We start from the raw sequence: 25,573 nt of genomic DNA, 5'->3' as shown, positions 1-25,573 counted from the left end.
ACACAGCAGTGCGGGGGGGACACCTGAATTGATAGCCTGATGGGTGGCTGCTGCACAGGGAACTTAGGGGAGCTGATGGAGGGGACTGTTGGTCCACCCTGGTTCCAAGCCCTCACTAGCTAACTCCAATGGGCTGCTCTTTCTGCAAGCACTGGACGAAGCAGGTGGCTGCCAACCAACATTATAAGGGAGCATTGTGCAATTTTAAATGAGCATGTTCTCTAATTGATCAGCAACGTGACAACGAAACAACATTAACTGGGACGATGTTAAGTGAGGAGTTACTGTACCCCTAAATAATGTTAACTAGGTTATAGGTGGAAAGAAAGAGGGGGCCGGGGGTTGGGAAGAATGGCATAAGAGCAAAACCAACCAACCAAAATCTACAATACTACTTACTTCATTTGGAAACATCTAGTTTTGCACATATTACTGTGGCTTACTTTCTTCCTTCCCCTTTCTGCTGGTTGTTTGAGACATTCATATATCATGCCTTGTCTTATAAAAACTCTTTGAGCAATGACTGTCTTGTGTTTGTACAGAACAGTGGGATCCCAGTCCTGATTGGGACCTCTAGATGTTACCGCAGATCACCATAATAGCTCTTTAAAGTCAACCTAATGCTGTTACTGTCAGCATTGTTGACGACATTAATCTCCCAGTCAATTAGGCCTGTCATCTGAGAGTCATTTTAGGTTCCTCCATCTTTTCAATCGTACATATCCAGGCCATATAAAAATCTCACTGCTTTTTTCCCTTAACACTTCCATGATCTGTTCTCTCTATCCATACTACTTTAACTCTCATTTAGGCCTTCATCTTCTGACTAGACTACTGCAACCTACTCTTTGACCTTCCTTATGTCCATCTCATCTCCCTCAGACCGTTCAATATGGGGGTGCTAAATATTTTTTCCTGACCTATAATTCAAACCGTATCAGTCCTCTCTCTGAATCTCTCCACTGGTTCTCCCTCTCTCTTGCTTCACCTCAAATTCAATCTTCTTGTCTACCTTAAATGTCCTTCACAACTTTCATGAAAGCTTATGCTCAAATAAATTGTTAGTCTCTAAGGTGCCACAAGTACTCCTGTTTTTTCTTCACAACTCTGCTCTTCCTATTTATCTATTCTTATCTTATTGCATTGTCCCAGGTGCTCTTTCAGTGTCAGCCTTTATTGCATCTTTGTCCACTTCTCCCACAAGTACCTTCATGATGCTCCTTATGTGTGGAATGCCCTCTCCAAACTAATATGTAAAGCACTTGCCCAACTCCTCTTAAATTCCCTCAAGGGTCACTACAGCCATTATACTAATGGTAAATTACCAAGTGAAAAGGGTTGGGAAGGTGTCTGATATTAATATTTTTTTATATCTTAAAAAAAGACTTGTAACCTGAAAGTTGTGCTCAGTGCTAGTCTGCGTAATCACGTGCTCCCATAACTGTTATCCTCTTCTCTCCATTTGTTCGTGACACACTCTTGGTGCATCTTGTCTCAATTGTAAGCTCTCTGCATAAGGGTCTTTCTGTTACTGTGTGTTTTTACAGCTGTTAACACAATGGGGCCCCAGTTGATTGGGGTCTTTAGGTGCCAGTGTAAAAAAAAGATTTTTCCTTTTGCTCTTAAGTGATGACCTAATTGAATGAGAAATAAATTATCAATTCTGAACTGGAACATTTAAACCCAAAGAAATTCTCACCAGCTGAGTAACACACTTCTGTCAGATGGAATTTGAAATAGAAAAGCTGGCAGTATCTTAAAGAAACAATATCAGGTACTTAGGCTTCATGTTTATGCCATTTCATAATAGTGTAATGAGGAAAGTCCTTCAGATTTCTCTGGTACTAAAAAAAAAAAAAAAAAAAAATCCCAGAAACCAGACATTGGCCTGTTTTGGGAACTTTGATCTGCTCAGGTAGTGCAAAAAGGCTGAATACTTAGAATTTTCCAGTAAATTGAGCTATTGGCTGGGCAATACTGGCATGGCTACATCCTACACTACACCCTGGTGTGAAGGGTAGTGGTGGCCGGAGTGTAGTATTCTCAGATGATTTCTTGGGGACTGCTGCCAGCTGGTGTAGGTTGAAGGAGCTCTGAGGCCTTGGTGTAACCCATGCCAGAGCTATAGCTGTGGTTGAAAGAAAGTTGGAGACTGCTGGACCACCCAATTTCTTGTACTGCACAGATCTATGTAGAATTGAATGTAGCATATTGTCTTCTGTGCATCCAACTAACACTGTTTTAATAATTGGAGATATACCAATCTCCTAGAACTGGAAGGGACCTTGAAAGGTCATCAAGTCCAGCCCCCTGCCTTCACTAGCAGGACCTGTGCATACTATATTGGGTCAGGAGCAGTTAACTAAAATACTGAGACTCTGGAAATGCTAATTTAGAGCACTGATCCTTCAGTTCACTGTTTACAGGTGCACCACTGTGTCTGTATAGTCTTGTTGATTTCAGTGATGCTCTGTGCAACTGCACCACTGTTACTTATGTGCAGTGAATCACAGGATTGAGGCCTTGGACTGTAGGTCTTTTCTTGAAGAGTTAATCTTCTGTGATTCTAGTATGCAGCACTATGAACGGTGAGGCTTGGTCCTGTTTGGGCCATTTGGTACTGCTGTAACAAATACTAATATTATGGATATTTGTAGCATACAAACAAAACCTGTGTTAATTGTGTCTTTTAAAAACAAAGCTTTTTAATAAAAAGGACAAATAAGTATGTCAAGTAGTATTCAGGTTTGAAGAAAGTATCCCAAAAATGGGTGACAGGAAAGGAGAATTAATCTGCTTGTGCCATACTTGACTGTCCTTTTTAGTAAAGAGCGTCATAGTACTAATAGTGTTTCTATTATGTGTTTTGATATAGAGATGAGACTGCTTAAGAATATATTTTTGTGCCTCTAACTGATCAATTGTGTTCCCTTTGTAAACAGGAGTAGAAGCATAAAGAAGTTTACTGTATGAAGGCTAATGAGTGATTCGAGTAAAAGTTCGAAGCGATGTGACTGCTGGACTGGTTTTACAGAGCTTTTGAAATGAGAGAGCTACATCTCTCATTCCTGTTGGTCAAGTGACGCTAATGGTGGAATAAACTGACTTCAGTACAAATACAACTGATCAATCCAAATCGCAAGTACAATATAAACAAGTGTGATGTTGAAATGAGATGAGGCTCCGAAATGGAACTGTGGCCACCGTGTTGTTTTTCATCACTTCTTTTCTCAGTTTGTCCTGGTACACTGCATGGCAAAATGGTAAAGGTAAGACAAATATTTTCTGAAAAGAAACTGAACTCTAGCTACCCGTGAAGGAGAAGTGAATGATGCAACATATGCTGTTTTTTTTAAATGCTTTTTTTAATGCTAGTAAGCTGTAAACTGAATTTTGACTACTTCTGCTCAAGAATATTACCTTGATGAGTAATATGCATCTGTTCTTGCAGTCAGAAAATCAACCTGGGGGGATGCCTATTGTTTTTGTTTGAAAACATATTTCTGTGGAGATAAACAAGACTTTTTTCTTTCTTGATGGAAAAGGGCTATTTTAGGCAGTATCTCCATTGCACATTTGCAGGAGAAACAGATGCTCTTCTCTAATTTTTCCTGTGACAGTTGCCCAGTGCGCCAGGCTGGAGAATATAAACATTACTTTTTGGTGCCACATACTATTTTTTCCTATTGATTTGGTGATTGAAACAGCAAACTGCCACTCAACATCTTTTGAGAGATTTTTCTCCCTTCTGTCTTGCCTTTTGAGAGAAACATAAAATATTTTCAGTTTGACCTGTTTATATGAAATATTCCCTTTCTAATAATGTAAATAAGAAATTAGTGAATTCTATATATTAGATTTTCTCAAGTCATTCTAAAATGATGAATTTTGCTCTAATTACCCCTGCTAAGACAGACTTTCTCAATGGGGGATGTGAGTGCATCAAACTTTCCGGAGGAGCAGGGGGTTGGTGGCGGCGGCGGCACAGTGAGTCTAAGAGTAAAAGTGCCATGGGTGGGTGGGCAATTACCAGATCACAATGCCCCTCTCTCAAATTTTTTGGAGAGACAGCCAGATTAAATCTGAGTGAGTGGCATTGTGACTTGGCACTTATTACTTTTGCCATCCTTCTGGCTCCCCTTATCTGACTCTTTGTAAACAGGTAGGGATGTTTTTATAGCACCATTTGACTTGCATTTTGAGTAATTTGCCTAATAGTTCATGAACACACACACACTAGGTGTCAGTCTACTTGCATTGTAAGGATGGGCGAGGGATCCAAGCTTTTAAAAATAAAATAAACTTAAAAAATGCTAAGGTGGGACATGGTTTTGTTTGTTTTTTTTTTAAATGGCTGGGAACCTCTATGCTAAGAGAGTGCTGTTTTGGGGTTCTGATCCTGCACCACAGAAGCATTGACTTAGAGGAAAGCAAGCCAAGACTTGCCAGGAATCCCATCTGTTACAGAGAAAGCCAGTCTCTCTTTTAAAAAAAAAAATCTATGGGAAGAAAGAGAAACAAAGCCTTTGGGAAGAAACATACAGGCTGTGTTGCAGGTTGGCTAATTTCTCTTCATTGGGCATTTGTAGGAGAAACAGATGCTGTGTCCTGTAATCTGTTTTGTAACAGTTGGTCAATGGGCTTGGCTGCTGAACATAAACATCAATGAAACGCCTGGATTCTTGAGGTCATGATACTATAAATTTGTTTTAATTGGGCAATAGAAATCTAAATTTGACAAACAACGAAAACAGAAAGATATTAATATTGTACCAGAAATGCTGAATTTTGCATCTTGGCTTATAAAATACATGTACTCTTCCTAATAAAAGTTTCATGTAATATCTTTGCCCAAGCTGTATAGCAACATGCTGCTTCTGCAAATTCTGATGACAGTGTCTTTGTTTATAAAAACTTTGTACATATCTGTGGACTTTTAGTCAGGGTGGATTTGATTTAAATCACTAGTCAGGAAGACTCAATTTAATCATGGATTTCTACGTAAAAGTGCATTCTTGTTGGTTGTTATAACCTTAATACATATTCTTCACAACTCAGAGAGATGTAGGTTTCATTTTTAGAAGGTACACACTATATTTTAAAACTGATTTATTTTGAAAACTTTTCAGATTAGTTTTACAGCTATATCAGAAAATGAATGATTGTTTCGTTATTTCATTTACCAAAGGTAATTTGAAACAGTTCACCTCCAAATGACTTCATAAATATCTATCTCCAATTCAACAGGTTAATCATTAATATTTGGAGGATTTTCTTGCCAGGCTGTAATAGGAGGAGAACATCACCAAACAGACATTTAAATTATTTTATTTAATTAAAACAACAACGTTATGTATTGTGGATTTTTTCTTCAACAGCAAACATATAATATTTTAACACAACAAGCATTTGAATTTAGTTAAACATTCAAGTTTTTTAAAATAAAGTTTGTTTTTGTTAAAATTGTTTTTAACATGAAAACTTTAAAATATTGGCTTCTACAGCTAACTCGGTTGTCTTCACCTTCATTTTCCTGTTTGTTCATATTCTGGAAAACAAAAACAAGCTTTCCTGCTTTTTCAGGTCCCACCATTTCTCAATTTTGAATGAACTAGTCTAAAGGAAGAAAATATTCTTTCTACAGCGGCAGAAGAAGCTACTGCTGTTAAAAGTGAGATTATCACTTCAACAGTCTCTGAATCAAGTGATTAAGTGAATTCCACCAGTTCACTGGTGTGACTTTCTTTAAAACATCATCAGCAAACATATATTTCTTGAATCGTTCACCCTTAGCTCTGAAGTTTATTAGAGTTGGCATTATGGAGGGATGATTGGATGTCCATGTCATAGCCAACTCCTCCTCTTCAGCAGTTAAGGTTTAACTCTGGTACTGAGTATTGAGAATATTTGTAAGAAAATGAGCTGGAGATAGTGCTTGTCATAGAATCATAGAATATCAGGGTTGGAAGGGACCTCAGGAGGTCATCTAGTCCAACTCCCTGCTCAAAGCAGGACCAATCCCCAACTAAATCATCCCAGCCAGGGCTTTGTCAAGCCAGACTTTAAAAATCTCTAAGGAAGGAGATTCCACCACCTCCCTAGGTAACCCATTCCAGTGCTTCACCACCCTCGTAGTGAAATAGTGTTTCCTAATATCCAACCTAAACCTCCCCCACTGCAACTTGAGACCATTACTCCTTGTTCTGTCACCTGGTACCACTGAGAACAGTCTAGATCCATCCTCTTTGGAACTCCCTTTCAGGTAGTTGAAAGCAGCTATCAAATCTCCCCTCATTCTTTTCTTCTGCAGCCTAAATAATTCCAGTTCCCTCAGCCTCTCCTCATAAGTCATGTGCTCCAGCCCCCTAATAATTTTTGTTGCCCTCCGCTGGACTCTTTCTGATTTTTCCACATCCTTCTTGTAGTGTGGGGCCCATTTGTTTTTTTTTAATGCTTGTAATTTAACTCTGTCATTGCATATTTCTCTTTTTAAGATCTCAGTGCCTTCCAGATTTCAACAGCATCAGCAATAAAACAGCTATTTCCCTGTGTTTTGTTCAAGGCTACAGAAATAGGCTTCAGGTTACTCAGCATGTGTTCAACATTTCTCTTAAGCCCAGTGTTGAGGACTTTGGCTGTGACAGTGCCATCTATTTTTTCACAATTTTGTTCACAAACCGTCATCAGATTAGGCGAGTTCTTGATATAGTGCTCAAAACAGTCCACTATTGAGTTCCATTGCACATCTTGTGGGAGAGTTAGCTTGGTTCCTCCCACTTTTTTCAGAGCAGCTGCTGCAAAGTGGATGTTACAGAAGTATTTTGCAATTTCAACAACATTAGCCTTTATTTCTGGAACACAGAAGTCTTTGGCTAGGAGATGCATCAAATGAGCACTGCAACCATATGTTATTAGCTTGGGACTCTCTCCTAAATTTCTTCTGATCTTGGATACATTTGCAGCATTGTTTGTGATCAAGCTGCGTACTAGACATTTGAATTTTTTTCAGTTTGTTATAGCTTTTAGTGCTACTTCTTGTAAGTATTCTGTGCGTGCATTTCCTAATGTATCAGTTGTTTCTGTAAGGAAGACATTCCCTTCTATTGTCACACAAGCACATACAGCAGGATCATTGCGGACATTGCTCCACCCATCAAGACTCAGGTTAACAATTTTACCCTCCAGACCTTTTGCACACTGCTCAACTTCTCTTTTATACCCTTTATCCAGCAATTTGCCTGCAACATCTGCTCTTTTGGGGGGGACTGTATCCTGGTCTTAATGACTGAACCATGTTAATTAAGTGTGGGTTCTCAATCATACGGAAAGGAGAGTTTGTTGCATAAACAAACGGGGCAGTTTTTTCATTAATTATCTTTTTTTGTAATCTGTTGGTTCTTATCACAAACTTATCTATGGTTGTTTCTGGATGATGGAGGTTTTTTTTTCTTTTTGCTACAGGTGATATACTGTGGCTATGTGACATACGTGATGTGACTGAAACACTATCATTGGCAGATAACTCTGAAACTATAGAAAAAGATGGTTATCTTGCAGGTGCATAGTCTTCAGAATCCTGTATGTTGAGGATGGATTCTCCTAAACAAAATAAGTCAATGCAGTTATTTAATTATTATTACCATACTGCTCATTTAGTATCATTCATTGCATTCACTGACACTCAGTACTACTTTAAAGGTGAAATTGTAAAAGGAAGATCTGCCTATTTCAGCTATTTATTTTTTATCACAACTGCATCTAAAATGATAGTACCATAGAGTAACAACTATATATTTTGCTCAAACATGAGAATTCAAGAATAGTCCAGAAGGAAGACAGGCAGTCCTCAAGAAAGAAGTATGAAATAAAAAAGTTTGCCAACCCGAAGATCCTGCATGTTCAGACATGTTCCTTTCATCATCTTCAACGCAGCTTCCTCCTGAGAAGGAACACATCTCATGATGATGTTTCATTTGGGCAACCAGGCCTTGCATTTCTTTGCTGCACTGTTTGCATTTTGCACACGTGCCTGTCTTACCCACAGGTAGAGGAACTTCATGAAAATATTTCTAAACTGGGTCTCTTTTATGGCCTGCTGCCTTTATAGGTTTTCCCTTCTAGTGAGAGAATGGTATGATAGATCTCAAATCAATGAAGGCTACGCTCAGAAAGACCTTAAGACTTCTGGAATATGCTGCTCAAACAGTTTCACTTTTGTTTCTACTGCCTGTCCCTCCCTTCTCACATTTATCTCCAGGCTTCTTCTCCTTGTCCAGATCTATTCCGCTGCCAACAATCTTCTCTTCACTGAACTTTTTGAAACTTTGCACTTTTAGAGAGAGGTAAGGGATTGACTCTGTGTACACAGATTTGCAGAGGGACAATAGGGTTGAGGTCTGTTATTTCTCACCTCTATATATTTATTTTATTTTAAAACATTTTTGCTGTTAGCAAGCATCTCTGGAGACACAAATCCACAGTTTGAGAACTGCAAAACTAAGCATATCTGATGGTATCTTCTAGACTGAGCACTGAGTCCCATTGGGTGCTAGGAAGATTAACCTAAATAATCTATACAGAAGCCCCTGGAACCCCATAAGATTGGATCCCTAATCCATAAACGATTGGAACTCATTTACAAAACTTTTCTTAAACATTACATGAATCTATTGTCTCATACTATAGAATTAGAATTTATAATCCTTATTCTATGATGAGATACATTATAGCTCAAATATATCTTAATTAAAACTATCTTTAGATAGGTTTTTTCCTCAAAAGCATTTTATCAAAAAAATCCAATTTAAATAAAAAAAATTCTGAAATTTATTTATTTTTAAATCATTGATTTTTATCCATCCTGCTGGTAACTGAGAGGGAATATGAATGATACTCAATTGATTTGAGGAACTGGTTTGTTGTGTATGTGCTCACATACACATTGGTTTTCCTATAAGAAAAATAGTTTGGTTTTCTATTCCAAAGATTTTTTTTATTACTATGTGCTTCAACTAAAAAAGACTTGTGTCTCTAATTTCAGATATCTTTTGTAATTTTAAGGAACTCCTCAGGTAGACAGTGGGGAAAAACAAATTATTAATAATCACCTTTTATTATTTTCATTGTGATTAGTTACAGTCTGATATACACATATTAGGTAATAACCTAATTTAAGGTTTTATCCTGTTGGTGCTAGTGAGACATTCAAGAGTTTGAACAGTAGACTGCAATTCAGTAGAAATTGTGGTTGGGATGTTGGCATGCATTCACGAAAGGATGAGTGCATTACTTAGCCACAAACGTCTAATGCTGCTTTAGACAAATCACTCCTTGGCCTTTCTTGGCCTGAAGTGGCTTGAAGCTTAATTAACATTTGACAAAATATTTTGATATTTTTTGGAAGACAGATATTATTACTATATGACCAGTCTTGCTGTCTAGGAATTTGGGGCCACTCACAAACATGTAAGTTTTCAGTTAATATCGTAATGCAGGTACATCATTTTGTATGTCCAAAGTGCCAGAACATATTAGTCAATCCTATTCAGAGGAGAAACATGCGGTGTCACAGATGGTGCCTTCTAGACAAAACTGTAACAAGTGATTAGGGTTTCCTCTTGAGGGTAATTCAGTTTTACACTCAGCAAATATTCATCCTTTCTGTAAATTTCTCAGGACAAAAGTGGTTCCCCTGGTCCCTCTATTACTAGATGTAAAAGAGTAATGTGTTATCATGGGTAATTGTTATATTTAACATTTAAATTATGGTAGCACACAGAGGTTCAGGATCAGGCACAGAGATGGCTTTTGTCCTAAATCCCATATAAACTGTGAATAATTAGGCATAATTTAAGGGGGAATAAAAAGATAGCTGGTGCTGGTAGAAGTAATAAACGTATGGGTTAAATTAAACACAACCACAGAGGTGTAAAAATAGGAACAGGAACATTATGTACACTTATTGCAGAAGAAGACACTTTCAGAGAAAGAATCTGTGGAAAAAATAACTGCTTGGTGGTTTTCCTCTGAAACAAAATAGTGTAGTGAACAGACTTGTTCAGTCTGCCTTGAAGTCCTTCTCTATTGTGACCACAAAGGCCATCTGGACACTATCTCCTTCCAGGCTGGTTTGCATAGCTATCCTGCATCTTGGAAATAAATTACCTTCTGATAGTATCACACGAAGATTTGTACAACTTGGGATTTCACGCTTACTTTCCAAAATGCTTAATAGGTAGTCCAAGTCCTTTTCCTCATAAGATCCTACCATAGCACAGCTTTGAAGCTTAGAATGTTCTAAATTAATATAATCAGATAGTAATCTTGTACAAACTGTTTCTGGAATGCAAAATCCAGGTTTCTAAGGTAATAGTGTTGTCACTACTTTAATCTAGAGATATTATCAATATTATCATATGTTTTATTTTTGGTTTTCTGAATGAACAGTGAGAGAGATTATTAGAAGTTGAAGGTCATGCCGTAGGTCACTGTAGGGTTGCTAGGTGTCTGGTTTTTTGACTGGAACATCTGGTCAAAAAGGGGCCTGGCAGCATGTGGTTGGTCGCTGGGGGCAGTGGTGCTAAGGCAGGCTCTGTGCCTGGCTCTGGGGAAGCGGCTGCCCTGGCATGTCCCGCTCCTAGGCATAGGGACTGACTTGGGGGGCTCCACGCACTGCCCCAGCCTGAAGGTGCCACCCCGAGTGCTGGTTTCACAGCTCCTAGGGCTGGGAATCTGGGACGGGCGTGAAAGCGGGGTGCCACAGCCAGCTTCCTCCATTCCCAGGAAATGCTGGGGCAGTGCCGGTGCGGCTGCTATTTAAGAAGTTGCCTTAAATAGCAGCAGCCTTCTGGAGCCCCCACGAACCGTACCAGCCAGAGCCAGCACCCCAAACCTCTCTTGCGCGCCAAGCCTCTGCCCCAGCTTGGAACCCTCTCTTGCACCCGAATGCCCTCCCGGAGCCGCACCCCAGTGTCACCATCCCCCAGAAGCCAGGGAGAGCAGGGCAGTGGAGCCATTGTGCCACCTGAGGAGCAGCAACTGCAGCCACTCTCTGGCCCTTGGGTGCCCATGGGGAGCCTGCGGCTGCTACTGGGTTTTGCAGAGCATGAGCGACCTGGTCCTGTTTGCAGCCCTGGCACCGGAGTCTCCTGGAGCCTTGAGGGCTGAAGTCAGGTAACGGGACTTCAGAGGGAATCTCGTTTGCCTGTACACATCCACAGTTTGGTGCTTCTGCGCACCACTAGATGTGTGGCACTTTCTGGGGAGCAGTCAGATGGTCACTGATCCCCAGGGCACATGCTCTGGCTGACGTTGGTTACTTCATATGAAAAAATCAAAACACAAATTTCATTTCCTTCTCCCCACAAACTTTTAAGTTCCAGATGCAACATTATTGTCGTCTCTGCTGATATTTGTGCTGCAATGGCTGCATGGATAGGCTGTCAAAATCTGAGCGATGCCCTCACTAACTTTACTCTGTAGACCTTTTTGTAAAGGGACACTATCCAGTCAAAATTCACAGACCTGATTCTTGCATTGTGATTCGGCAGCATTTTACAAATAACTATACAGTGTACAAGGCAGTGGAGAATCAGGCTACATAGGTATTGAACTAGCTGCTTTACAAATACGTTGTTTTTAAAATTGAAAAATGCATTTTTGCCATTCTAATTTTTTTGCATTTCACTCATCTTAGATAATGAAAATTGAAGAGTTTTGTATTGTCATTTCTAGTATTTAACTTCATTTTCCCTCATTTCTGACCCCAGCCCAGAGCTTGCTCCTCCGCCCTTAACCCCCGCCCATACCACCAGCCCCAAGCACCCTCCTGCTCTTCCTAACAGCTGCCCCAGTTATGTGGCCCTGTTTCCCACAAGCGGCCGATAGCTGCTTGGGGAGGAAGAATCAGATGGCAAAGCTCCAAAATTTTGGCTCTCTTCCCTGGTAGTTCCTACCCAGAAGCCTCCACTTCAGCCCCACTGAGCTGTCTACACTGCAATTAAATGCCCTGCTGGTATGGCTCAGTGGACTGGGGCTGTAACATTACTGTGTAGATATTTGGGCTCTGAGTCCCTCCCCCATTGGGGGTCTCCGAGCTTGAGGTTCAGCTAGAACAAACACAGCCCCACAACGAGCCCCAGTCTGGGGAAAGAGGGCATCCAGGTTTAATTGCTGTGTAGACATACCCACCCACACCCCCTCCCAGCAAGTAGGACACAGCAACTGCTGCCTTGGTAGCTGTGCAGGCCAGTCCCTGCAGGAGGTGCATGAATGTTAGTGTGATTTTGGGTGTGTCTCTGTCAGTGCACTGGGGCTGGTCCGACCTCCGCCGTGGAACGGCCACTGCAACCCATCCAGTCAGTGGATCATATCAGGAGCCATGCCAGCAGCCAGACATCGCGGTGCACAAAGCCTGGCACTTCACACTGGTGGGTGCCCACTGGAGTCTGCAAAAAAGTAAGTGGGTCCTATGACCTGATGGTGCCAACACCATGGGCAGCGCAAAAGGGGCCTGGCAACAGGGAATGCATAGCTTCACTTGGACTGATGTTCCTGAAACAGAAGAGCTAGTTCCTGGCTATGGTAATCTCCCTCACGCCCATATACAGACCCTTTGTTTCAAATAAACTTTCTCTAAGTTGTCCTTTATTTTTAAGGGCACCTCCCTAATGTTTTATTTATGACACACACTCGTATACAAATAATACATTTTTATTACAGTGTACAATCCCTGACGACGTGTCACCTCTTCAGTTCCTTCTTACCGGTAGTGATGGTTGTTGGAGCAGCTCTCTTCTCTTGCTATGGCAAGCGATCCCCAGTGGACTTTCCCTTGTTGTATCTGTGAATAGTTAAATTTAGGATTAGTTAGTTTTCATTAATTCACAGTTAGTTAAGATAAGTTTTAGTTGGGGGTTTCCACCCCCCCACAACCACGGTCTCCCTCTTCCAGGGACCGGGGCATGTCTCGTTCTCCGGTGAGTCCTGTCTGAAGCCTATGCCAAAGGGAGTCTCACACGACTCCTGCTTGAAGTGTTTTTGGGGGAAGCTCATCAGACTGAGAAATGCACAATCTACAAAGGCCTCCACCCAAGGACTAAGAAGGAAAAGAGACTTTAGGCTAAAATTGTTCCTCCTGGAGTCAGCCTTTCGTCCTCAGCCGACAAAGGCGGTGTCTGACCCCAAGCTCAGCACTTCAGTGCAGAGTGTGCTGGCATCAGTAAGAGAGGATGTGGCGGCAAGAAAGGACTCGGGCTCCAGAGACCCTCAACACCGCCACTCCCCAGCACTGAAGACTTCCTCTGGTGTGAGTGCACGGCACCACTCGGATTTGCTGGCGCTGCACAAGAAGACCAACACAGGTTGCTCTCCCACTAGAGCAGTGGAGCAAGGAGACGCTAGCAGGGTCCATCCTGCGCTTTTTATATTGAACAGACAAAGTGGTATTGAAAATCAACACAGCTCTTCATTGCAATTGCTGAGTGGATGAGGGGGCTTCCAGTGTCATCCCAAAGGATCCTTTCATAGATCACGGTCTGTATCAGGACGTGCTATGACCTAGCAAATATATCTGTCCCAGCAATAACAGCGTACTACACAAGATCGCAGGCTTCCTCGGCAGGGTTCCTGGCACAGGTTCCCATTCAAGACATCTGCAGGGCAGCAATGTGGTCATCGATCCACACCTTTGTCACGCTATGCCATTACACAGCAGGCCAGAGACGATGCCGCGTTTAGCAGAGCGGTGATGCAGTCTGTGACTCAGTGAACTCCGACCCCTCCTCCTAGGGACTGCTTGGGAGTCACCTGCTTGTAATTGACACGAGCAAACACTCAAAGAAGAAAAAAGTTACCTACCTCTCGTAACTGTTGTTCTTTGAGATGTTGTTCATGTCCATTCCAAGACCTACCTGCCTACACCTCTGTTGAAGTACTCCGGCAAGAAGGAGTGGTGGTGGATGAAGAGGCGGCGGGTCGGCAGGGGCCTATATACACTGTCATGAAGGTGTGACTCCAGAGGGTTTCAGAGCTGACCCAACGTGCACTGCTAGGGGAAAACCTTTCAGTGACCATGCATGTGGCATGGGCACATCTACTTGCAATGGATATGCACAGCACATCTCAAAGAACAGCAGTTATGAGAGGTAGGTAACCGTTTTTTTTATATTGGGAAGTATTAGTAATCTTTGAACAACGCATGTCCAGTGGAATTGTAAAAGAATTAACTTATCAGAACTCTAATTCCTAAAATGTAACTTTATTACATTAGGAATATCCATTCCTTTGGGATGAAAGGCACTATATGCAAGCTTCTATGCTTCAAGTAGTTAAAAACCTTACAAGCTAATGAAAAATAAAAAATACCTTGATTCCTTATAGTACTGTAAAATAACTTCTTTACCCTGCTCAGAAAATTAATTGGAAGAATTTCATTTCTGCATTATGACTATTTTGAATGAAATCAGTGTGTATTTTTTAAGCACTGCTGTGTTTCTGTTCATTGTGTTGGTTTTAAAATGAAAGATATTTTAGCAAAATTTAAATATTAAATTATGCTAATGAGCTGAATACACGTGTATGAGATGTGGTAATAGTGATCAAAAGAAAGATCTATTAAATGTGTTCCAAATTGTAAGAAACCGTGATTTTCAGTGTGACTTTTTTGATGCATATAGTTAAAAATGCAAAAATTCCATTCATCTGTTACATTATGAATAGGGGCTGTTTTATTTCTGTGATTGAAAATGATGTCTTTTCCAATAGATTACACTAATTGTAGCAGAAACTAGCACAATTTCCTGTGTACTAGTCTTTTTTTTTTGGCCCGGGGGGGGGAGAGGGAAGAAATTAATTATATGGAACCTCTTAATTCTTGCTGATCTCAGTGAGGATCAAAAGTATTTTAAGTGTTGGTTGCTTACTGTGGAACTCATTCAACATATGACTTCGGAATATGAGAAATTTTTTGTATCACTATCTCATCCTGTCAAGAGGAAATGCCAACACAGTCAACATCACTTCTTGATATTGAGACCGAAGGACAAACCAAATAACCAGGACTTGAACAATGAAGTTGAAGAATTTGTTAGTACATAGGAACACATGACAGCACAATCCATTGAGCAACAAGTATGAATGCTGGTTAAATTAGTAGTGAGATGAAAAAAATCAAATATGAGACTTTTTAAAAATGGGGGAAAAAAGAAAAGAAACCCAAGTTACAATGAAATAAAGAAATAATTGTGAACATTTAAGCTGCAAGAGTTATTTCCACACAAAACATGTACTTAATTACCCTTAATAGCTGTAGCCAAGGCATAGAGAGAACCATATGCTTCTCTTGACATGAGCTCCTTAATAGTCTGGATTTTCTGATGCTTTGTTTTCATACAGTGATGATATGTCCTATAAATGGTTGGCCCACCACCTCTCTCATTAGGAGATAGAGAAGAGCATGAAGTCTTGAGGTTTATAACCAAAAAAAAAATAATTAAATTTAGGAAGCTTGCTATTTTTTTTATGTCCTTTCTGTTTTGTACTATGAATATGTAGAGGTACATAGGAAATCAGTCACATCAGAAGAGATTAAAACCTGTTCCCATTTATTCTATCCAGCTGTAAAAAACAAACACTCCTAGATAGACATGCAACTGTGCCACTATTAGTGTTAGGCTGCTTTAAACACTATAACAGTTTCACAGCTATCCTGTCAAATTTCTGCTATAATATAAAGGTAATTTACAAGTCACTTTTTTTTTTAAACCTTCCAAATCTTAATGCAGAGATCACTTCAAATGCTTTAATGTTCATTGGCCCTCCCAAGTATGGATGGGGTGTTAGGGCTTGTCTACAGTTGAAACACTATAGTGGCATAGCTGCAGCTGTTCTGCTGTAGTGTTTCAGTATAGACACTGCCTACACTGATGGGAGGGGTTCTCCCATCAGCATAGGTAATCCACCTCCTCGAGAGGGAGTAGCTAGGTCAGCGGAAGATTTCTTCCATCAACCTAGCACTGTCTACATTGGGACTTAAGTTGGCTTAACTATGTTGCTCAGTAAAAGCAGCATGGCATGCATCCGATGAAGTGGGTATTCTCCCACGAAAGCTCATGCTCCAAAACGTCTGTTAGTCTATAAGGTGCCACAGGACTCTTTGCTGCTTTTACAGATCCAGACTAACACGGCTACCCCTCTGATACTTGATATGTTGCTCAGGGGTGTGGATTTTTCATACCCCTGAGAGACATAGCTGGGTTGATCTAATTTTCGGATGTAAATCAGACCTATGAAACAGAACCTTTAGTGACATTTAGTTGTCAGCAGTGAGACGAAATTTCAAGAATTATGGTGAAGATTTGGCTTTTTACCGATTGGTGCTGACCAAGGTTTTGTCCTATCTGCACTCCAGGTAAACTGTTTTCATCTTTGGTTCAGGAGGGTTTGTTGCTCACAATTATCAGTTGTTCAGTGTCTTAGTGTGTCTGTGTGTATTTAGTCTCAGTAAACAGGGTTTGCAATATATAAAAGAATCTTTAAAAAAAATTACCCTGTTGATTGGACCCTGATGTAAATGAGAATAGTACAGTATTTAAATAATTAAATTATCAGAATTTGGAAGTAAAATAACAAGTAGCTTGCTGTTACTTTTTTCCTTATTTGGCAGGTAACTAGAGTCTCCTCATTTCATAGAATGTTCCTTTTTTGAGAAAGTATTTTAAATACCTTTACTGCATATTAATCTTCAGGCATAAGCAGGATATAAATGCAGCTCACTATCTGAAAAACAGTTATCACTTGTGGAAGGAAGTAAGGAAATAAGTGTTGGACTGGCAGCTTCCTGTGCAAAGTAAACCTCAAAAAACAATTAGAAATTGTGTAAGTTATAACATGCATCATGATTACATTTTGATTCAGTTGCCAATTCTGAGTAATTATAATGGAGAAACTACTCTTGGAATTGATTGTAACTGAGAATTCTTTTGTCCCACAGTTCTATTGTGGGGTTTCCATTCGCCTTGAAACTAGTGGGCAGAATCAAATCTGCACCTCACGTGGGAGCTGTGCCTTCGACTGAAAATGAGGATGATACTCATTTTTCTTTAAGTGATTTGTGGTCTATGGATGAAAAGTGCAATTTAAGATTTTAATATTATTGTAAAGGGAAGCTACTTGCCTGTTGCTTTTTTCAAATGCTGCTTGGCTTGGGTCAGGAAATCCTCTGTGAAAGAAATGTTGAGGTCAGTGCAGAAGGATTTTGAGTCAAGGACATGTTCCTAAATTTGGATTTGAGTCCTAGAATTTTTACCACCCTGCTTGAGCGATTACTTTGTTTTTTGTGTGTTAATTGAAAAACTGACTGCTACATTTTTGCATCTGTTCTTGAAAGCAAAACTTCCCTATGAACTTGTTTAATTTGAGTCCTTAAATTATTGTTGAAGAGTGATCAGTGTGTGAGCTTACTTGCTATATGTCCTTCACAGTGCAGACACAACAGCTTCAGTTAGACAACAAGAAAATCAAGTCAAGGTTGCAATTTGAACAAGGTCTAATCTTCTAGAAAATCTTTTCTGTTTATCTAATATTTAGAAACAACTTGTCATATTTCTTTTTTGACTGACAATCAAATTTTTTTAGTATATTGAATTAAAGGTGTCAAGGGAAATGATTAACAAACTCAAGTCTTGTGTTTTTTACAAATAAAATATGAAAAGTCTGCCAAATCTGTATGAACTTTCAGAGTGACAATCATTAGTTCCTAACTCAGTATATATGATAAATCCATTTCATGTTTCCCTTAATTTTCTTATCTTCTGTGTCAATGAAATTGTGACTCTAGTCATTTTAGAATTCTACAGGAAAATTGTACAGATTGTGAGGGCATATCCTATTTTTATACTCTTTCTATTCCTTTGTTTCACGATTAAATAGAATCTCTATTGGGACAGTTTTCTAGGAATGTTTTCATATAGCTCAAGCCTAAAATTTAGAGTTTGTAATAGAGATGTTTAACCAGCTCTTATTAATAGGAATGTTTTTATTTTTATAATGGGAGTTGAAGGTGGTTAGCACCTTGTAAAATCAAGCTCCAAAGTTTTCAGCTCAGACATTTCAGCACTGTGCTAATGCATGCAAACCAGAAAGTAGGGTGGGGGTGGAAAACAAACTAAACCAAGAGTGATTGGACTGTACTTATTGGCCAAGATGACTTAAAGTGCAAAAAGTAAACAGGCTACAAAAAATAGTGAAAAGTAAACTAGATGTTAAAATTCTTTCCTTTTTTAATCTGGGTTTGAAAAATCCACTCCCTTATGATGAGTAGGAATCTTTCTCAAAAACTGAAGCGTTGTGAATGATAGATCAGAAGTAATTACTACCACCCTTCCACCAGCAATGAGGCAAAGGGATGATTTACACTACAGGTTATGTTGGTATAACTTATGTCACTCAGGGGTGTGAATAAGCCACCCCCTTGAGCGACGTAAGTTTTACTGACCTAAACGTTGCTGTGGACAGTACTGTGTTAGTGAGAGAGCTGTTCCCACCGACACATATACTGTTGCAGAGGTGGTTTTATTAAGACGACGGGAGAGCTCTCTCCCATCGGCATAGAGCGTCTTCATCTGTGCCTCTGTAGCACTTCTAGTCTAGACTACCCTAAAGTTTTTGAGAGGACAGAGTGTTTATACTTACCAGCAGCAGTCGGGGGATGGGTGTGTAGAGCTTCACATTTTTCAGATGCCTACTAAAAAGATTAATTCATGCGAAGAGCTTTGCTTACACTACAGATCTTACAGCGGCACAGGTCTCCGTAAGGTCTCCTGTGTAGCTGATTTATGCCGAAGGGAGAGCACTCTCCCGTTAACATAATTAAACCACCCTGAATGACTGGTGGTAGCTATTTCAGTGGGAGAGCATATGTCAGCAGGAGAGCATCTCCTGCTGTGATATAGTGCTGTCCACACCCGTGCTTTGGTCGATGAAACTTATGTCAGTCGGGGTGTGTGTTTTTTTTCACATCCTTGACCAACAAAAGTTTTACCAACGAAAGTGCTAGTGTAGACATAGCCTAAGGCTTTAGGGCCAGTATTCTGGTAAAAATTGCAGCACTTGCCCCTTTCTAAATGGGTTGGAGAGAGGAGGGGGAAGGTTTTTGACTTCTCTGGGTATTGCCCCTGAACATCAAATTTTAAGTTCTTTCTATACAATATTTGTTAAATAGTTCACACTCCATGTATAGGAAGAGAGTAAATGGGAATTATAGTAAAGAAAAAGTGGCATGAAGCTAGGAAGGGAAGGGTTTAAGAAAAGCAGGAGCCATAAAGTAACATTTTTAAAATGTATTTAAGAAGTTGACTGGCAGTATATATTACCTTCATACACTGCACAGCCTAATTATAATTTGTTTCACTTTATTTCCTGCGCACTAGCGCAGTGCTGTTGGATTTAGGTCCACATCATTGTAACAGTATAACCAGACTCAAACATTTTAAATCTTAAGTCGGGTCCCAGAGACTACATTTGCTTAGAAATGATTGATTAAAAAACCTTAGGTTAGGGTTTTTTCGTTACCTTCTGGTCGCTGACTCATTAGGGTTCAATGTTTTGATGTTTTCAAGGTTTTTGCCACAACCATGAAGTTGCTTTTTATTTTTTAAAATAAATCTGAGATTCACATAGTCTTTTGATTCCCGTAACTAGGATTCTAAGAAAAATACTAAATATCATGAGCCTAACAGTCAAATTTGTGAGAGCTACTGCAAGGAATATCAATATGAAAAAAGAACTGTTTTTGTTTTATAAATACATTTTTATCTTCTAAATGTAATGTGGAAGAGGGATGCAAAGGCAACATTATGTTGCATTATTCTGCAACACCCCCCTTCTTTCTGCACCTCATCTTAACTCTTTGCTTCAGCACAGGCAAGAGTTCTGTCTTTTCAGAAAGCATTACACCGAGTTAAACTTAGGGTATTATGTGTAAAACCCTGACAAGCAGACATTAATAGTTCTAGACAATTTCAGAGAGTGAGAGAGAAACACCATACAGTTTCTTAATAAAATAAATAATGCATACAGAACACATTATAAATGGCATGAAATATAGTTAATAGTATTTGGAATACTGTGAATAACTTTTAAACAAAAGTTGTTAGGTAGTAAATCTACTGGTGGTATTTTTACAATTTCCCTACTTTTACATAATTAGCATACATCGCTTGGTCCTGTGTCGATCAGCCACTGAATCCAAAGGTCTGTCTTTTAACTCCTATATTTGTAACCTCCCCACCCCCTGTGCTCTGATAGGCTCAGTGCTCAGAGAGTGACTAGGTGTGACCTGGCAAGTGGCCTGCCCACAATGAAAACTTGCTATGAAGCTTCAGAAACATTATAGAGTATGTCTAGTAACTGCTACACTTATATTACTGGATGTTTGTGGGGGCATTCTGGCTCAGCTGCCTTGCACCGCTCTTTGTAGATGTGCAGGACACAGAATATTCTATTCCTTGAAAAGTCTTTGATGCAGGAAAATTTTATTTGGTTTATGGAGAAGGGAAGGGATTTTGTGATTGGGATGTATTTTTAGTATATTGAGGGATTTAACAGAGCCATGCCTAGGGAGGTTGTGGAATCTCCATCTCTGGAGATATTTAAGAGTAGGTTAGATAAATGTCTATCAGGGATGGTCTAGACAGTATTTGGTCCTGCCATGAGGGCAGAGGACTGGACTCGATGACCTCTCGAGGTCCCTTCCAGTCCTAGAATCTATGAATCTATGTTCCATAACTTATTGTGACTATTTCACTTCTTCAAGGATAATACAGAGGTTTGATAGCTTTGAGGTATCTAAAAATGCATCAGGAAAATTATCCTGAGTTCCATAGATGAATAGGATAACTTTTTTTTTAAACAGTCTTCAATTAAAAAACAAGCTTTTCAGTTTACTACTTTCAAAATAATAAAAATATGCAGAGCAGCTTTATGAATAGCCATAGCTCTGGAGGCCTAGAGAATAAAATTGTCAGATAAGAATGCCTAATGAAATTTGATCCCAGGCAGTTTCTTTAAGAACATCTATTTATAGCATCTATATGGTTAACATTTACTGTATATTGTTTTGTCTGTTTGCATGGCTGATTAGTCTTCAGGTTTAATAACCCTCTGTAACTTGCTTTAAAAGGTTTTGTTGTTCTAAAAGGAGCTCATTTCAGTCAGGAGTGAGGCAGCTAATTAGCCCATGGGAAGCAGTCATCCATATCAGTACACTTCTAATATTTCAAGGACACCATACATCAACTTTAAGCAGTTTCAAGGCACAAACATGGATGACATGTTGGCATTATGTCAACAGTTTTTTTTACATAACTGTGTGTATTGTAACTGTCAGATGAGTGTCACAAAAGCCTTCTCTATGCTAGCTGAACCATTGCTGAAAATGGTTTTCAATAGAGTTCCCCTGAGTCAGTATTGAAAATGGGTTAAGTGCTAATGTAGAGCAGAAAAAACTTTTCATTATTGAGGTTCAGTCTTTTTCTGAAATGCTACTGAAAACAATTTTGTCTGGTATATGCTTCCACATAAGTAGTTTAATCAATTAAAAAAAGAGGCCAGTTGGCTCAAAGGAGAATGAAGGAGAGACTAGACGAGATGATGAAATTTGTACTGTGATGATTTATAAAACTCTAAGATATTGTAGCCTGAGCATGATGGTATATATTAAAAAAAAGTTTTTCTTTGAGTGATGGTCCCTGTTCTATTCCGCTGATGAGTTGTTGCAGGCACACCATTTGTCTGGAGCCAGAGATTTTGAAAGTAGTAGCGTCTGTTGGTCTGCACGTGTGCCCGTGGCTCACCTCATGGTTTCTTCATCCGAAGAAGTGAGCTGCAGCTCACGAAAGCTCATGCTAAAATAAATTTGTTAGTCTTTAAGGTGCCACAAGTACTCCTGTTCTTCTCATGGTTTCTGTAGCCGGACGTGGCCCCCACATGGAGGGTGTGTCTGTCTGTCTCTCTCAGTGGTTTGAGCATTGGCCTGTTAAACCCAGGGTTGTGAGTTCAATCCTTGAGGGGGCCACTTAGGGATCTGGGGCAAAATCAGTACTTGGTCCTGCTAGCGAAGGCAGGGGGCTGGACTCAATGACCTTTTCAGGGTCCCTTCCAGTTCTATGAGATAGAGATATCGCCATATATTTATTTATTTTATTTGCTGCATGCGCTAGCCCTGCTGCATGCAACCCTCCCCCCCCTTCTCCCTCCCACTTGCTCTTTCGCATATAGTCTGTACGGTTTCCTGTTGTGCTGCTACAAAACCACAAGTAACAATGGAAGGTCCATAAAGCTGCAGTGCTTTATATCGCCATGCTTATGAACATGTAATCAATCAATGTAAGGAATGAGTGAAATAGTGAGAGTGACAGCCAATGGCAAAGCAAAGAAATAAATATTACCTTTTATGGAACCCAGGTGTATATGGGGCTATATATAAACCTACGGCATTAGCAGCCAGACAGAGATGTAACCCACAACAGCAAGAACTTGGGACTGGACCGGAAGCAGTAGAGCCCTCCCGCAGATCCGAAGGGACTTCGGGGACTCTTGTCACCTAGTGGTTCGATTTCTGTGCAGCTGGAACCTGGCCAGTCTCAGTCACCTAAGATCGAAAGTAACACCCGCGTCTGCAGCCTGTCAGCAGTACGACTGGTGTACAGGGAGACTTTGGCAAACCAGTAAAGTGCTTGAAACCACTATGGCTTATTGTTAAAGGCGGCCTAGTCAGCAAGCTGTAAATTGGCCATTCAGCAATCTCAGCTTGACCAAGGCAGATGGGGAGGGGGTTTTGGGTGCCACAGAAAGGGCAGGTTGACCTCCCATCCTTCCTAATAAAAATTGTGTTGAAGTTGCTGATACATTTTAAAAGAGCAGAATGTGCCCCTGGAATGTCTATTGGGGTCTCAAGGCTGCAAACTCTGAAAAAACCCACACCTGGTTAATCAGTAATCAGAAGGAGCCTCTTGCTTGCCCATTGGAACTGCTTGCTTAACAAGTTTTCTTTAAGGGACATGTCATTGTGTTACTAATGTATACATAAGGGGGAAAAGTTTGAGGTAGTGGGACTCTTCAGGACTGGTCTCTCCCTCTGAATGCATCTTGTATTCCCCACCGGAAGACGGGCTGCCACTGTGCCACTCAAGAGCCACACTCAGCTTCGGTAATTATGGAGGGTTGGGGGTGTTTTACTAATCTTGTTGCGGAGGTGTGTAAGTGCTTGAGACTAAGTAAAGCGTAGCTTTAAGTGAAAGCACTCGTGTGTTGTCCTTTTTGTGCCAGCCATCTATCGGTCGGATGGCCATGTCTCCTCTAATTTATTTCCTAACACCTCCTCGCACAAAGTAAAAGTTACCAAGAGCTTTGGGTTTAAAAAAAACCAACCCGGGTAACAAAGGGATGTGTGTGTGAGCAATAAGGGAAGCAAGTAATAAATCAATCCTCAGTACTGCTTTAGTTCGACCTTTGTTTGTGGTTATTTCTTGGCTGGTTCCAAGAACGGGTAACAGTTTCATCCGAGGTGATTAAAGGGTCGAGCAGATCGACTGAGTCTCTAGTTCCTTCTGACTGCTGCGTGGTCCAGGTTGCAATTATTAGTGTTCTCTAGCATGTGATGCACTTTGAAAATATATAGTTGTACATAATTTGAGTATTTTACTGTTTTTACTGTTTATGTAGTAGTTTTAGTAATTTACTAGTTTTAGGAGTAGAATTCGGGCTTTTTTGTGGGAGGGGGGTTGTTTCTGCGTGAACTCCCCTCCCTGGTACCCACATTTGGGTACCGGTCTATGCCAAAGACCCCAGCCTTTAAAATCTGTGCCTCCTGCCCATGTTCCTTCTCGGTCAGTAACGAACATCAACTCTGCATGGAAGAAGCCCGTGTTTCATCCAAGTGCAGTATCTGCCAATCCTGCCCCAGCCATACCTAAGAAGGCCAGGCTCTCCACATCTGGAATCACCTCCTGGAAGTCACCACAAGACAACATTCAGACCGTGGCCGGGCAGGCCCCCCATCATAAGCCTGAGGCTGCCAGGAATGCACCTCCAGCTACGGAGTCTGAAGCCAAAAGTGGTACCACCACTATGGATCCCGTGCTGGGGCCTACTCATGAGATAAGCAAGCATGCACATAAGAATGGCAGTAAGTCTTCCTCTAAACCTAAGAAAGGAGAGACTCCTTCCACAAGTACCAGTTGTGGGGAGGGAGCTCGCTCTAATGCACACAAGCACAGAAAGAAGCCATCTAAATTGACAGATCCGCCAGTACCAGGTACAGACACGCACACATTGGCATCCCTCAGAGTTACAAAGCCATCCGTTCCAGGGAAGACCATTGCTCAAAGACTAGTTCTGGGGACTGAAAGAGTACCCTTGACTTTGGGGAGGTCGGGAAAAGCACCAGAGCCCTAGGAAGTGTTTGCCCTGGGAAAGTCGAGGTCTCTATGCCTTCTGGGACCTCAGTCTCCAGAGAGACTTTATCTCAGGGACAGGACATGCCACATCTGATGCACTCCTCATTACCCTCCCCGTTCCAATCGTTTACATGATTCTGATGATACCGCCAATGGAACAGACCTCTGAGGAATTGCATGAGGGACAGGGACCATTCATCCCTTCCCACTACTATGAGTACCAACAGAGGCCTTCTACATCGTAGCAGTATCCTCCACACTAGTTTGATTTTTTCCTGTTTTCTCCCCTCTCCCAATTCGCTTGTGGTCTAGGCAGCGATGGAATGGGCTAGGCAATAGCACCCATATTCCACCCCATCCGACAGAGAGGGCAAGCAGCTGAACCTTTTAGACCGCAAGGTCTTTTCCTCAGTCAACCTTCATTCAGGATTTCTCATTATCAGGCATTACTTGACAAATACGATTTCTTGAATTACAGTAAATTGGAGGACTTTGCCAAAAAACCCATCCACAACAGGACCAGGCCAGCTTCCGAGCAGTAATTGAGGAGGGAAGCTAGTAGCAAGGACAATGGCGCCAATCAGTGCTGGACACGGCAGATATCTTATTGCGCTCAATGGCCGCGGGCATTGTCATGAGGAGGGAGTTGTGGCTCCATTCCTCTGGTTTTCCCAGGGAGATAGAAAATACCATCAAACACCACACTTTTGATTAATCCCATCTTTTCAACCAGAAAACAGACAATTCCCTCCACATACTCAAGGTTTCAAGAGCTACACTCCATTCCTTGGGAATTTACACACCTGTGCCAAAACATTAATTCTACTGCTTGCAGCCCACACTGTATTACAGGGCCTCCCAGTTTTTCCATCAGAAGCTTTATGAGCCACCATGGAAGCATCAAAAGACTCAAAGATATCATCCTCAGGCCTGCCTTCTCTGCCTTCCTCCTCCCAGATGTGACCCCTGTGGTAGAGATATTTCTAAGGAACCATAGAGAGCCGCTAACCACCTTGCCTGCTGCCATACAACCACCTTTGGGGGTCATCTAGCACTCTTTTTTTACCAGCTTGGAGTGCAATAACAATGGACAAGTGGGTGCTAAATGTCAGCCACTA

General features: G+C 40.8%; 1 protein-coding gene across 5 annotated transcripts in view; it reads left to right on the top strand.

Moving 5' to 3' along the window:
- The window catches only part of MGAT4A (alpha-1,3-mannosyl-glycoprotein 4-beta-N-acetylglucosaminyltransferase A), a 133,937-nt gene that overhangs the window by 8,476 nt on the left and 99,888 nt on the right, over positions 1 to 25,573 (top strand). For all 5 annotated transcript variants that reach the window (XM_045005496.1, XM_045005524.1, XM_045005487.1 and 2 more), the window contains exon 2: positions 2,943 to 3,269. In XM_045005496.1, the coding sequence (XP_044861431.1) occupies positions 3,176 to 3,269 (94 nt within the window). In that variant the 5' untranslated portion in view covers positions 2,943 to 3,175. The remainder of the gene's footprint in view (positions 1 to 2,942; positions 3,270 to 25,573) is intronic.

This window comes from Mauremys mutica, chromosome 1 (assembly GCF_020497125.1).
Source record: "Mauremys mutica isolate MM-2020 ecotype Southern chromosome 1, ASM2049712v1, whole genome shotgun sequence".
NCBI lineage: Eukaryota > Metazoa > Chordata > Testudines > Geoemydidae > Mauremys > Mauremys mutica.
This window is presented reverse-complemented; position numbering and strand designations above follow the sequence as displayed.